Source organism: Tetrahymena thermophila (genome assembly GCF_000189635.1).
Source record: "Tetrahymena thermophila SB210 genomic scaffold scf_8254798, whole genome shotgun sequence".
NCBI classification, from domain to species: domain Eukaryota; phylum Ciliophora; class Oligohymenophorea; order Hymenostomatida; family Tetrahymenidae; genus Tetrahymena; species Tetrahymena thermophila.
The window spans coordinates 896,541-912,644 of NW_002476554.1; the positions used below are offsets into that span (position 1 = coordinate 896,541).

General features: G+C 20.6%; 2 protein-coding genes across 2 annotated transcripts; one reads left to right on the top strand and one right to left on the bottom strand. All coding sequences in view use genetic code 6, as the record gives it.

Annotated features, from left to right (window-relative positions):
- Positions 1-1,866: 1,866 nt before the first annotated feature.
- Positions 1,867-9,463, bottom strand: TTHERM_000187089 (kinase domain protein). Its single transcript, XM_012795831.1, has 19 exons — positions 9,378-9,463; positions 9,270-9,322; positions 8,961-9,050; positions 8,603-8,692; positions 8,210-8,299; positions 7,885-7,974; positions 7,598-7,687; positions 7,102-7,191; positions 6,741-6,830; positions 6,361-6,450; positions 5,998-6,087; positions 5,523-5,612; positions 5,159-5,248; positions 4,780-4,869; positions 4,464-4,553; positions 4,119-4,208; positions 3,736-3,825; positions 3,361-3,450; positions 1,867-3,237 (listed from the first exon to the last, which is right to left on the bottom strand). The coding sequence occupies exons 1-19, from the start codon at positions 9,414-9,416 to the stop codon at positions 3,093-3,095; spliced, it is 1,677 nt and encodes a 558-aa protein (XP_012651285.1). The 5' UTR covers positions 9,417-9,463; the 3' UTR covers positions 1,867-3,092.
- A 1,760-nt stretch (positions 9,464-11,223) lies between these two features.
- On the top strand, positions 11,224-15,871 carry TTHERM_00187090 (calcium-activated potassium channel protein; the record flags this gene model as incomplete). Its single annotated transcript, XM_001008875.2, has 18 exons — positions 11,224-11,262; positions 11,318-11,415; positions 11,530-11,749; positions 11,834-11,926; positions 11,991-12,035; positions 12,107-12,230; positions 12,283-12,548; positions 12,611-13,000; positions 13,380-13,628; positions 13,683-13,860; positions 13,942-14,030; positions 14,100-14,440; positions 14,630-15,005; positions 15,066-15,140; positions 15,199-15,295; positions 15,345-15,436; positions 15,597-15,729; positions 15,807-15,871. The coding sequence occupies 18 exons, from the start codon at positions 11,224-11,226 to the stop codon at positions 15,869-15,871; spliced, it is 2,970 nt and encodes a 989-aa protein (XP_001008875.2).
- Between the last annotated feature and the right edge of the window lie 233 nt (positions 15,872-16,104).

The following is a 16,104-nucleotide window of genomic DNA, read 5'->3' on the forward strand; positions in this document are numbered from 1 at the left end:
TGTTTTTCTAAGTTTAGTTTTTTATTATTTTTAATAATTTATTTTATTAGATAGATAATAACAAGTTTTTAAATAAATTATCTTAATTTTAATTTTGCCATGAGATATTACTTAAATTTAATTTGTGTGTATGTATGTATTAATCAGAGATAAGTTGAAATAAACTCACTTTTTGAGTTTACCAAATATATCTAAATAAATTTGGATATTATGTCAAATTTGTTAAAGTTGCCACCCTTGAAAGCTAAATTTCTTATCAGAATTTAAACCAGCCAGAATTATTATTTATGATGGGTGATTTTTTTCTATTAATTTTTAAATTATTTAAATAGTTTGAAATTGTTAATTAAAAAATATGAAAATAAAGTAAGTAAGTTAGTAAGTAAATATATTAGTAGATTAGAAGTTTTTCACTTATTAAAAAATGTAATCTACTAATCAATTATATTTTATTTGTTTAATAAATAGTCTTGTAAAACAAATAGAAAATAAAATAAATAAACAAATATGTAAAATATTATAAAATTATGAATATTTAAAAGAGAGAGAAGCTAAATTTCATTTTCGCTACTTTTTAAAACATTTTTTAAAATTAAAATCTATTGATTAATTTTTTCAGACTACAATTAGCATAGTCTTAATTTAAGAAAACTTTATATAAATTATCTAATTAATATGCAAATTAATTTGGTAATTTAAATAAATATATAAGATTATTTTCCTTTATTAAAATATGTAAATAATTAATCAATCTAAATGATTGTATTTGTTAAAAATAAATCTTGTAAAACAATCAAGAAAATAAAATAAATGAGCATATTTTATAGTAATTTTAAATAATTAATATTTAATAGAGAAATAACTTCTAATAACCAAAATCTATTGATTGATATATATATTTACAGATGAAAGTTAGCATATCCTTAATTTAAGAAAATCTTATATAAATTGTTTAATCAATATGCAAATAAATTTGCTAATTTAAATAAATATTTAAGATAATTTTCCTTAGTTAAATGTGTAATCAATCAATCAATCTAAGTGAATTTATTTGTAAATAATAAATTTTGTAAAATTAGCAAGAAAATATCATCAATAAGCACATTTTTTTATAATTATAAAATGATAAATATTTAAAAGCGAAAGGACTTTTAATAACCTAAATCTATTGATTAGTATATAAGAATAAATTGAGTAAATATTTTAATTAAAGACCACCTGATATAAAACATTCTTTCATGATAAGCATTAATTATATTAATTTAAATTAAAATATAAAAGGATTTTCTTTAACAAAATATGAAATCCCTTTATTAATCATGGTTATATATTTCAAATAAAAAGAGTCAGGAGGTAAAGCAATAGAAAATATAAAAATGGAGGTTAAAATCTAATTTTTAATTAAATATTTGTTAATTAATATTTAATCGAGAAAATTATTTCTTTTTATCTTTTAGAATCCTTCAAAACATTTTAATTACTTGAAACTTATTTATACAATACATAATTTATTAAAAATTAAGGGATTTTAAGGCCAATGCGTTCAAAATCGAAGTTTAATATGTTGGTGATATTTAATTTATTTATAAATATTCAGAAAATATGGTCAAAATTTAATAGGATTTAGGGTATATATAATTATCTGATTATAAAATATTATAAAAAAACATATTCTTTTATTCTAATATTTTTATTATTATTAGTCCTTTTTTCACTTCTTTTTGATCATGAATGTATTATTTTAAAGATAACTAATCTTTTTGATTTAAGACACTTTACTTCCAACAATTGTTTTTTATTGATTTAGTTTTCACTTTTAATATAAATTATTAAATAAGAATAATAGAATAAAACTAAAAAAAATATAATATTTTAAATCAATAAATAAAAAATATGCTAGCAGGAAAATTTAAAAGAAAATAATAAATAAATAAATTCAAAGACAGACTTAGTTGTTTTGTTTTAAATTTATTTTTATATTTAAAAAATATCACAACCCAAAACAATTAAATATTTTTTACTCTAGATCAAGTATCAAAATTGAGAGATTAGTGAACTTTACTAAATTAAAACCTAAGGCTTATGCACCTTCATCATTAATTGAATTCCAACTTTTTAAAAATAGAAAAAAATTAAAAGGTTATTAATTAGTTAGTTAGAAAGAAAAAATGAGAGATAGTAAGAAATTAATTTATTAATAATAACAGCAATACATGAAAATAAAAAAAGGAATTAAATTACTAAGAAAAAAAGAAAATAAAAAAAACACAATATAACAAATTATTTTAATTTGTTTATTAGCTTTTTATTTGATTTATTTTTCTATTTTTTATGATCGTGCTTTTTAAATTCATTTTTATATTAAAAATGGTCACAATACAAAACAAATAAACTGTTTTTACGCTAAATCAAGCGTCAAATTTGAGAGATTACTGAGCTTTCCTAAACCAGAACCTAAGCATGATGCACCTTCATCACCAATTTAATTTCCACTTTTTAAATTTTGAAGAAAAAAAATATAGTCATTAATTAGTTAGTTAGAATGAAAAAACGAAGAAGAATTAATAATAAAAAAAGTAGAAAATGAAAAAATGAGTTAAATTTACAAACAAAAATAGAAAGAAACTAAAAAAACACAAGCAAGAAAAAATAAATTAGATAAAAAGTTAATAAATAATATTTATATTAAAAGAATTAGTTTGTAAATATTTTAAATTCATAATTCTGTTAATTATTATCAGAATCCAAAACAAATAAGATATATTTACCTAAGATGAAGTATCAAACTTTAGAGATTAGTGAGTTTTCCTAAACCAAAACCTAAATCTGATGCCCCGATTGAACCAATTTTAGTATCACTTTTGAATTTTAAAAATAGATAGTTAATTAGTTAGTTTGAAGGAAAATTTGAAGAAAAGAAATAAAATATTAAGAATTGAATTAATAATAATAAAAGCAAAATTTAAAATAAAAAATGTGTTAAATTAACAAACAAAGAATGAAAGAAAGAAAAAATAAAAGCACAAAAAAAAAATCAAAAAATAAGGTAATAAATAAATAAAATTTAAAAAGTGAATAATATTGTTTTAAATTCATTTTGTATTAAAAAATATCACAATCTAAATAAAACAAATAAACTGTTTTTACTGAAGATCTAGTATCAAATTTGAGAGATTAGTGCACTTTCCTAAACCAGAAACTAAGCCTAATGTACCCTCATCACCAATTTAATTTCCCCTTTTAAATATTAATAAATTAGATAAACAGCTAATAAATATATTAAAAGAGTTCATAATATTTTTTTTAATTTATTTTTATATTAAAAAATATCGCAATCCAAAACAAATAAGATGTTTTTACCGAAGAGAAAGTGTCAAATTTGAGAGTTTAGTGAGCTTTTCTAAACCTGAAACTAAACCTGATGCCCCAGTAGATCCAATTTAATTATCACTTTTAAATATCGAAGAAAAAATATTCAGTTTATTAGTTAGATAGAAAGTTAAAAAATAAAGAAAAAATATGAAATAATTAGAAATTAATTAAAAAATCAAAATCTGAAAATAAAAAAAATGAGCTAAATTAGCAAAGAAAGAAGAAATAAAGCACAATAACAATAAAAAAATAGAAAAATAATTCAAACAAAAAGCTAATAAATAAATTAAAAGAGTTAGTAGTTATATTATTTTAAATCAACTTTTATATTAAAAGATATCGCAATCAAAAATACATTTTTACCAAAGTTAAAGTGTCAAATTTGAGAGATTAGCGCACTCTTCTAAACCAGAACTTAAGCCTAATGCACCTAAATCACCAATTTAATTTTCACTTTTTTAATATTGAAGAAAAAATAAATTGATTATTAGTAACTTTGAAGTAAAAAATGAAGCAAAAAATATGAAATAATAAGAAATGAATTAATAATAAAAAAGAAAACAAAAGTATAAAATGAAAAAACGAGTTTAATTATGAAATAAAGAAAATTAAAAAAAACAGAATCGCAATAAAAAAAATAAATCAAATAAAAAGCTCTTAAATAAACTAAAAAAACTAACTTTGTTATTTAAAAACATTTTTATAATAAAAAATAAAACAATTCAAAAAAAATAAACTGTTTTTACCTTAAATGAAGTGTTAAATTTAAGAGATTAGTGCACTTTCCTAAGCCAGAAACAAAGCCTGACGTACCTTGATCACCAATTTCATTTTGGCTTTTTAAATAATGAAGAAAAAATATGAGATAATAAGAAGTGAATTAATTTATATAAAAGCAAAACTTGAAAATGATTAAATGAGTTAAATTAATAAAGAAAGAATAAAAAACAAATATAATAAAAAAAAGATTAAAAAATCAAATAAAAAGCCAATAAATAAATTATAGAGTTAGTTAGTCAGTTAGTTATATTGTTTTAAATTTATTTTATATTCAAAAATATCACTACTCAAAAAAAAAAAAATTATTTTACCAAAGTTCAATTGTCAAATTTAAAAGATTAGTACATTTTCCTAAGCCAGAACCTAAGCCTGGCAGACCTTCATCATCAATTTAATTAGAACTTTTTAAATATTGAAAAAAAAAATATTTAGTTAAGTAATTTATAATAAATGAAAAAGTTGGAGTAGAAAATATGATGTGTTAATTAATTAAACAAAGAAGGAAAGGAAAAAAAGCAAAAGAAAAATAAACCAGATAAAAATCTAATAAAAGAGTTAGTTATATCATTTTAAATTGCTTTTTATCATTAAAAATATCACACATCAAAATAAATAAACTGATTTTACCGAAGATCAAGTGTCAAATTTGAGAGATTAGTGAGCTTTCCTAAACCAGAACCTAAGCTTGATGCACCTGTTGAGCCAATTTAATTTTCACTTTTTATTTTTTGAAGAAAAAATGGATAGTTATTAATGATGAGTTAGTTAGAAGGAAAAAATGAAGAAAAAATATGAAATAGTAAGAAATGAATTAATTAATAATAAAATCAAAAGTTGAAAATGAAAAAATAAAGGAGTTAAATTAACAAACAAATAAAGATATGAAAAAAAACTAAAGCACAATAAAAAAAGAAAACAAAATTAAAAGTTTTAGTTAGTTTTTTTGTTTAAAATTCATTTTTATATCAAAAAATATAACAATCCAAAAAAAATAAACTATTTTTACAAAAAATTAAATGTCAAATCTGAGAGATTAGTGAGATTTCCTAAACCAAAACATAAGCCTGATACCCCAACTGAACCAATTTAATTATCACTATTAAATATTGAAGAAAAAAATATAGCAAGTTAGTTAGAAAGAAGGAAAAATGAAGAAAAATATGAAATAATAAAAGCAAAAGTGTAAAATGAAAAAATGTGTTAAATTAGCAAACAAAGAATGAAAGAAAAAAACAAAATCACAATAAAAAAAATAAATAAATTAGATAAAAAGTTAATAAATAAATAAATCAAAAGGGTTAGTTTTATAATTTTAAACTCATTTTTACATTAAAAAATATCGCAATCCAAAAAAAATAAACTGTATTTACTTCAGATAAAGTTTCAAATTTGAGAGATTAGCACACTTTCCTAAATCAGAACCTAAATCTGAAGCACCAATTTCACTAATTTAATTTTCACTTTTTAGATATTGAATAAAACAAAAAGAGTAATTAATTAATTAGTTAGTTAGTTTGAAGGAAAAAATGAAAAAATAACAAGAAAAAACAAGAAATTGATTAATAATAAAAGTAAATGTTAAAAATGAAAAAGAATTAAATTAACATACAAAGAAAGAAAGAAAGAAAGAAAGAAAGAAAGAAAGAAAGAAAGAAAGAAAGAAAGAAAGAAAGAAAGAAAGAAAGAAAGAAAGAAAAGAAAAAAACACAAGCATAATAAAAAAATTAGAAAAATAAATCAAATAATAAGGTAATAAATAAATAAATTAAAAGAGTTAGTTATATTGATTTAAATTCATTTTCATATTAAAAATGTCACAATTAAAAACAAATAAACTTATTTTACCTAAGATCAAGAGTCAAATGTGAGAGATTAGTGCATTTTCTTATACCAGAACTTAAGCTTGATGCACCTTCATCATCAATTTAATTTTTACTTTTTAAATATTGAGGAAAAAGTATCGTTAATTGGTTAGTTAGAAGGAAAAAATGCAGAAAAAATATGAAATAAGAAGAAATGAACTAATTAACTAATAAAAGCAAAAGTTTGAGATGAACAAATCAGTTAAAGAAAGAAAAAACACAATAAAAATATAAGAAAAATATATCAAATAAAAAGCAATAAATAAACTTAAAGAATTAGTTTTATTATTTCAAATTCATTTTTGTATTAAAAAATTAACAATCCAATAAAATTAACTGTTTTTACAAAAGATGGAGTATCAAATTTGAGAGATTAGTGCACTTTCCTAAACCAGAAATCAAGCCTGATAAACCAACTGTACCAATTTAATTATAACTTTTTAGATATTGAAGAACAAATAAATTGTTAATTAGTTAGTAAGAAAGAAAATTAAAGAAAAAATATGAAATTAATTAATTGATAATAAAAGCAAAAGTTGAGATAAAAATCAGTTAAGTCAACAAAAAAAGAAAGAAAGAAAGAAAGAAAAACATAAACACAATAAAAAATGAAAAATATATCAAATAAAAAGCTAATAAATAAATAAATTAAAAGAGTTAGTTATATTATTTTAAATTCATTTTTATAAAAAAAATAACAATCTAAAACCAATAAGATGTTTTTACCTAAGGTGAAGTGCTAAATTTGAAAGATTATTGGACTTTCCTAAACCAGAACCTAAGCCTGATGTACCTTCATCACCAATAAAATTTTCACTTTTTAAATAATGAAGAAAAAAAAAATATAGTTACTAATTAATTATCTAAAAGTAAAAATAACATATAATAAAATAAAATGAATAAATTGATAATAAAAGCAAAAGTTCAAAATAAAAAAATGAGTTAGAAAAAAAAACACAAGCAGAATATAAAAAAAAATCAAATAAAAGGCTAATTATAATTAAATTTTAATAGTAAGTTAAATTGATTTAAATTCATATTTATATTTCCAAAATGTCACAATCCAAAATAATTAAACCGTTTTTACTGAAGTTTAAGTGTCAAATTTGAGAGATTAGTGCACTTTCCTAAACCAGAGCCTAAATCTGATGCACCAATTGCACCAATTTCATTACATCTTTTTAAATATTGAAGAAAAATGATATAGTTAATTAGTTAGTTAGTTAGTTAGTTAGTTAGTTAGTTAGTTAGTTAGTTAGTTAGTTAGTTAGTTAGTTAGTTAGTTAGTTAGTTAGTTAGTTAGAAAGAAGGAAGGAAGGAAGGAAGGAAGGAAAAATAAAGAAAAAATATGAAATAATAAGAAAAGAGTTAATTTATTAATTAAATAATAATAAAAGCAAAAGATGGAATTGAAAAAATGAATTAATTTAACAAAGAAAGAAAACATAAAATAAACAAATTAAAAAAAGAAAAATAAATCAAATAAAAAGCTAATAAATAAATTTTAATAATTAGTTATATAGCTTTAAATTCATTTTTATATTAAAAATGATCGAAATCCAAAACAAATAAACTGTTTTTACCCTAGATCAAGCGTCAAATTTGAAAGATTAGTGTACTTTCTTAAACCAGAACCTAAGCCTGATGTACCTTCATCACTAATTTAATTTCCACTTTTTAAATATTGAAGAAAAAATATATCATTAAATAGTTAGTTAATTAGAAGGAAAAAATGAAGAAGAAAAAAAGCAAAAGCACAGTAAAAAAAGAAAAATTAATAAAATAAAAATCTAATAAATAAATTAAAATAGTTAGCTATATTGTTTTCAATTTATTTTTCACAATCCAAAACAAATAAACTTCTTTTTACTGAAGAAGAAGTATCAAATTTGAGAGATTAGTGCACTTTCCTAAACCAAAACCTAAGCATGATGCACCCTCATTACCAATTAAATTCGTACTTTTTAGATATTAAAGAAAAAATAAAGAGTAATCAATTAGTTAGTTTGAAGGAAAAAATGAAGAAAAAATATAAAATAATAAGAAATTAATTTATAATAAAATCAAGCACACTAAAAAAAAAGAAAAATAATCAGATAAAAAGCTAATAAATAAATTCAAGAGTTATTTTTGTGATTTAAATTCATATTTATATTAAAAAATATCACAATTCAAAACAAATAAACTGTTTTTACTGAAGATCAAGTGTCAAATTTATCATATTAGCGCACTTTCCTAAACTATTACTTAAGCCGGATACGCCTTCATCACCAATTTAATTTTCACTTTTTAAATATTGAAGAAAAAATATATCCTTATTTGTTAATTAGAAGGAAAAAATGAAGAAAAAATATGAAATAATAAGGGATACATTAATAAAAGCAAAAGTTGAAAATCAAAAAACAAGTTAAATTAACAAAAATATAAGAAAAAAAATATAACCACAATAAAAAAATAATACAAAAATAAATAAATAAATAAAATAAAAACTAATAAATAAATTAAAAGAGTTAGTTATTTTACTTTAAATTCATTTTTTTTAATTCAAAAATAAATATCACAATTCAAAATAAATAAGTTATTTTTACTGAAGTTCAAGCGTTAAATTTGAGAGATTAGTACACTTTTCTAAGCCAGAGCTTAACCCTAATACACCTTCATCACTAATTTCATTTTAACTTTATAAATATTGAAGAAAAAGTAAATAGTTAATTAGTAAGTTAGAAGGAAAATATTAATAAAAGCAAAAGTTGAAAATGATAAAATGAGTTAAATTATTAACAAACAAAGAAATAAAAAAAAATAAAAAAACACAAGCACAATAAAAAGAAAAATAAATATATCAAATAAAGGGCAAAAAAATAAATTTAAAGAGTAAGTTTTTTTGTTTTAAATTCATTTTATATTAAAAAATATCACAATCCAAAACAAATAAGTTATTTATACCCAAGATCAAGTGTCAAATTTGAGATGTTAGTGAACTTTGCTAAACCAAAACCTAATTATAATGCACCTTCATCATCAATTTCATTTTAACTTTTTAAATATTGAAGAAAAAATAAATAGGTAGGCAATTAATTAGTTATTTAGATGTAAAAAATATGAAAATAAAAGAATGAACAATTTATAATCATTGTCAAAATTGAGTTAAAATTAAATTAAAAATAAAAATGAATTAATTTTGATGAAAATTTCAATGAGAAAAAATTTTTTGTAAACTAAGTAAAAAAACATTAATAATAATAATAATATTACCCCTCAAAATGAATATGGAAAACCTAATGCATTTAAAGTGAAGAGTTTTAAAACTTTTTTATTAATAAAAAAAATTAAAGCAATATTAATAAAAAAATGAATATTTACTTCTTCTATATTCTTAAAAAAATATTTCTATTATATCATTTATTTATTTTTTCTTCAAAAATATTTAATTGCAATTTATGGAAATTTAATTAATTAGAAGTTTATTAATAATTTAATTTAATTATAAATCAAATTAATTTGGATAAAAAGAAAAAATCAATTATCTTAATTATCAAATACAAATTTATAAATTTGCTTTTAGGAAGGGATATCAAAAAAATAATAAGTGTAACATTCATTATTAAATTTTAATACTTTTATTTAAAACATATTCTTAAAAATATATCAAGAATCAAATAAGGGTGGATGGATATTCATATACTGTAAATGCTCATTAATTAAGGCATTCCCCAAGTATCTTTTTTGCCCAAAAAAAAGTGCCACTTATTTTTATTTATTTTTAATTTATTATTTTATAAATACTTATCATTACTTCTACTTTTATATATATATAATTACAGATAATAATTTTTTTAAAAGAATAATTACCATATTTTTGTTATTGTTTTAATTTTTATGTTTGTATTCATTGATTGAAATAATAAACTTACTCAAAACTTAAGAAATCAAAAGACTAAATTTGATTTATTGGTATTTTTTAATCAGTAAATATTTAGATACTTTTATATCATTATCTTAGCTTATTATCTTGAATTTATTTATTTATCTAACTAAGATAAAAATATATAACAAATTTTTAATTAAATTTTAGGTTTTAGATATTAATTAACATGTTAAGACAATAATCACAAAACGAATAAATCTTTTTATATAAGAAAATTTTTGACTCGCATAAAATTAACCATAATTAATATCTTTTGATAAACAAAAAAAATTATGTTTATTTTTTTCACTTTTATTTTTAAATGATGAGATCAATTAAAACTTTTTAAATAAATATCATTGGTAGAATTTAATTTATTTAAATTGAAAAGAAGGGCAACTATTCTATACGTAAACAACTATTTTAATTTTAAAAAACGATATCCTCTTTAACTATGATCAATATTTTTATGATTGTTTAATAATAGCAAACCTCTCATAATATTATTAATACACTATAACTTGTAATAAAAAGGTATTATATAAATAAGTAATAAAAGTTCTTATTCACTTTACATAATAAAAAATTTCTGACAATAAATTAGCAAGTATTTAAATTGAAATAAAAAAATTTAAAACATTACTAAAACTACAGAAAGAACTGATATAAAAATAAATATAAATGAAGATATTCATATGAATCAAAAAGATTAAAGTAATATCAATAAAGAAGTTTAGTAAAAAAAGAATAGATCTATAAAATTATATTGAATATTCCATCCATGTATTTTAATAAATTTATTTTTTAGCTTAAATTTAATACATTTATTTAGAGGCATATTTTATACCTTAATAAATAAAATAATTGCATTAAATCTCTCTTAAAATATTATTATTTTTTGAATTTTAATAATATACAAATAATAATAAGACTTTCAATTAACTAACTAGGCAAGATTTTATATTTTTAATAAAACTGAATACATTACTGAAAATTTATCGTAGAATAAATCTTTTTTAACATAATTTAAAAAATAAAAATAAATATTTATAAGTTTCACTGATTGTATTGTTTTATTTAAATTCAGTCAATTTTTTTACATATATTCAAGGAAGAAAACTTAATATTAATTAATTGATCAACAAAAATCTAACAAAAAGCTCACTAGCTACTTTTCTCATAAAATTTGTTAATTAAATTTAAAAATCTTTAAAAATAAGTGTAAGTAGATAAAATCCAAAGCTTAATTTTAAAACAAATTTTAGACTCCTCTGTTGAAAGGCTACTATAAAATATTAAAAGATGTTATATTTAGGTTCCAAGAAAGTTTTTAATCCTGCAGTAAAAACTAAAAATAGTTTTTTTAATAGATTAATTGTGATTTGCATAAAATTAGGAGTAATATTCATTGGTAATGCAGATTGAGAAAGAAGAGGAATTTCAGAAAAAGCGCAAAGAAGAAGGAAATATCTCTTTTTCATTAACATTAGCGAAGTAATTTAACAAACATATTGATTGATATTATGGAGATTTATTGATTTATTAAGTCATCAACTAGATGTGTTTGTTTAGCAAATGAATTAAGTAAATAATTTTAATATTTATTAGATACATGAGTGTAACAGGATTAGGAGATATATTTATTGCAATAAACTCTCTATTGAGCTTAGTCTATGTTATAAATCATGCAGTTGACACATATAGTTGGCCAGTTACGAATATTACCTCTTCTTATTAAACACCAAAAGCTATAGTTATTATTGAAATCATTTTAGACGTTTTCTTTTTTATTGATTTTTTGATAAACTTCTATATATCAGAAAACAGAGTAATTCTTTAGATTTATTTATAGATTTCGCATTCAAATAACGAGTAGTTCTTAGAGTGATTTTAAATATTTAAATTAAAAAAGCTATTCTTTACATTTTAATATAATTCCATCCTTGAGTACACAAGTGTAATTCCTAGTTTGCTAGTCAGGATGAGTTTAATCCCAAGCAACAAAGTAAAATCTTTGACATTTCTTTTCAAATTAATATAAATACATTTTCTAATTTAAACGTCTATAGTATGCTTTTGTAACAAGAGCTCTCAGGTTCTTACTGATAATAAGAGTAATTAATAAATTAATCAATTGATTTAGAGCATTAAAAAAGATTGGTGAATTTTTTTTTTGAAATAAAAGATTGAAAGCATTCTATCTAGAAGAGCTAAAGACATCACTAGAAATACATTTAAGATACTATTTACCATTCTAAGCATTATGATTGAAGCAAGTAGCTTTTTAATGGTAGTTGAGCAAGATTAAGGTTAAAAATTATTTTTAAAATAGAAATTAGATTTGTTTTTCTATAAAAAAAGGTTTATTTTTCCATGATTTTTTGTATTTCATGGTTGTTACAATGACAACTGTAGGATTTGGAGACATTTATCCATAAACAATATTTGGTCGTTTAATTGTTATAGTTTCTATTTTGATTCTATTGGCTCTTATACCCGCTTAAGTAGATTAACTTACAAAGTCAATAAAATAAACAAGTGGGTACTCAAGCAAAAAGCTGACATAGAAGAGAGGATGTAATGAACATATTCTAATCCTTGGGAATGCTTTGGTTGAGGGATATAAAGTAATAAAAAATAAAAACTTTTTCTATCATATTTATCTAATTTAGATTATATTTCTTAATAGACTTTCTTATCTGAACTTTATCATTAAGATCATGGCATAGTTTAATTTCCTTCTGTAATCATGAAGAATTAACATCCAAGTGAGGATATGCTTAAACTATTGCAAAAGAATAGCTTTTAAACAAATTTGACTTATTTATTTGGAAATCCTTTAAGTAACAACGATCTAAAAAGGGCTTAAGCAGAAAATGCCTAATGTGTTGTAATCTTAGCTGATAAAATGACAAGTGATCCTTAACAAGAAGATCACAGAAATATAATGTACACCTTAGCAGTAAAACAGTACGTCTATAACACGGCCAAAACCGATATTAGAGTCTGTCTTCAATTACTAAACCCTGAGTTAAAAGACATTTATTTTGAATCTTTGGATTATGGTTAAATTGATTAAGTAAATAACAACAAATAAAAAAATAAAAATTATTTTAAATAAATTTAAAAACTTATTTTTTTTTATGAGACCCAATGGATTTGAATCGCAATTTATTTTTATATTTAATTTATGAAAAATATAGAAAAATTCCTCTTAAATAAGATTTAAGTAGAGCTTTTATCATACCCACAAATTCAAAGATTTATTTTCCAAATTATAATAAGAAAAAGGAATAGTCATTTAATATGTAATGATTGAGATAATATATTTTTAACAAATTTCAATCAAATAGAGATTATTTTTTTTAAACATTAAGAAAATACTTAAAAAATAAAAATATTTGCTTGTTTGTTTATTAATCATTTTTCGAAACAATAATTAAAAATGTTAAATAAAGGTAATTTGCGTTGATGAGCTAAAATTGTATCTACTTGCCAAAACATGTTAATGCCCAGGTATAAATACAATAATCAGCTTTCTTATAACTTCTGATAAACCAGATGTTTCAGTAGTAGATAAAAGAGACGAAGACAGCTGGATAAATGATTATATTATGGGCATGCAAAATGAAATTTATAGAGTTCATCTTGATCAGTAGAATTTTTCTGGTTACACTTTTTGTACAGTTTCTTAGTAGATTTTCAAAGTAATTAATATCTTTAATTTCATCAAAAATTTTAATGTTTTAAATAAATAAAAGGAACTTGGAATAATTTTATTCGCTCTGGAAGTAAAAGTATATGGAGAAACCAAGTTATTTATAAATCCTGCTGATTATTTAATATAAGACTCTGAGCATTATGGGTATGTTATTGCATCATAATTGCCTAACTAAAAAGACTTATAAAAAGTTAGGATTGATTCCAGCATACCTAGAAGTAACTACCAACATAAATTTATATTCATTAATTAGCTTATTTAAATAATCTCTAATTTACATTTTAATTGTTATTATTTAGACCATAGTTATCCAAATGTACCCAAGCAAGTACCTGGAACTTCTAATCTGAAAGAAATCATAACAAATGATAAAGATTCGAAATACAGAGTATCTATCTATCTATCCTATTAAAATCCTAAAATAAATAAAAATTTTTTTAATAAATAAATAAAAAAGGCATTTTACTAGAATAGAACAAGGATTTAAACTTTACAATTAAACCATAATACAGATAAAAAGTTTGAAAACCACTATATAGTTTGTGGGATTGTTTCAGGAATGAAACATTTACTAATGCCATTAAGAGCAAGATCTTTAAAAACAATTAACCCTATTATTATTCTTAATAACGAAACCATGCCTTCAGAGCTATGGAATCAAATAAATAGCTTCCCTAAAGTATATTTTTTATAAGGTTCTCCTCTAAAATAAGAAGATTTAGAAAGAGCATGTGTAAAAAAAGCACTTGCACTAGTTATCCTCTCAAAACCAAGGGAAAAATAATCAGATAGTTCTGGGTAATTATTTAAATAAACAAAGAAATTTAGTTAAATATATTTAAATTTAAAAATAATCATTAAATTAATCACCTTAATTTTTCACTCGCCAACAAAATAACAAAATAAATTATTTTCTACATAAAAATTTATTTTTTAAGAAAAAATTATTCAATAATTAAAAAATTTATTTGATATTTAAATTAAAAGTATGGTAGATGCTGATACTATTTTTATCTATAAGACTGTAAAATTTTTGAATCCAAATATACAGATTATTACTGAATTAGCTTCAATGGCTACTATCTCCTTTTTAAGTTAGTCTAAAAATAGCTATATAAAAGAAATTGGTTATATAGCAAGTGAACCTTTCGCCTCTGGAGAAATTTATATATCAACTATGTTAGATACATTGATCTGTCAGGCTTATTACAACCCCTTTATCATTAATATACTTGATTAGCTAATCATGGGAGGAGCATCTAGAAATATAAAAATAAAAAAAATATGCAATATACTAAGATTGCAATCAGCTAATCTATTTTTAATAGACATTCCTCCACAGTTTTCAGGATAAAATTTTGGAGTATTCTATATTAATATTTAAAGAATAAAAAAAATACTTATTTTAATTATATTCTAAAAGCAAATATACAAGTCATTTGTCATTGAATATAAAATGATACCAATCGGTCTTTACAGAGGTATAAATGCCAACAAAGTAAATAAATATATTTTGTACACAAAATCAATAAATTATTTATTTAACACATAAATAGAATAATAAACCATATGTATTTTTAAAACCTTCAGCCGATGTAAAAACATCTCCTAAAGATAAGGTCTATGTTCTTTCTATAAAGTAACCAAAAGAATGTAATTAAAGTTCATAAAAATCGTTAAACTGATTTAGAATTTTAAAAAGAAAAAATAGACATAGAAGAAGGAAGCTAATTTCAGCAGTAGCAACAACAATAACAACAGCAATATCCAAACATGAACCTCAAAAGTAAATTGGTAATAAATAATTAAATCAATATCTTTTTCTAATACTGTTTTTAATTTTTAAATTCATGTTTTTATAAATTCAAATACTTTTTAAGTTGCTTTCTTGCTTGCTTGCTTGATTACTTAACTTTACTCAATTTGTTTTGTTTTTTTTTATTAAAATAAAAAGTAAGGAGAAGAAGGAAGAATAGATGTTGACATTTCAAGAAATGTGTTTAAATTAAGTGGTGAGATGGATGGTTTTATTAATGATTTAAAATTGATAAATGAATCAACTTTTCATAAAAACTTAGCAAGCCCTGGTAATTAATTTCTTGCTTCTATAATTTATTTTAATAAGCAAATTTATAATAAAATTTTTCAAATAAATTAAAATTAGATTTAATACCTTAAATTAGATAAATTTTTAAGCAAGAAATATCTAACATCAACTACTCTTAATGAGTCAATAACTGAAAGAATGTGCTTTAATTTAATTAAATGCAATGATTTTCCAAATAAACTATATAAAAACATAAAAAATAAATTAATCAACCTAAGAAATCTTCTTATTTATAAAATATTTTAAATAATTTTTAAATTAAAATCTCTCAAAATATATAATTTGTTTTTGTTTGTTATTATTGGAAAATTTTGTGCTTAATTAAAAACAAATAGTTGAAGAAGTGTAATTTGTA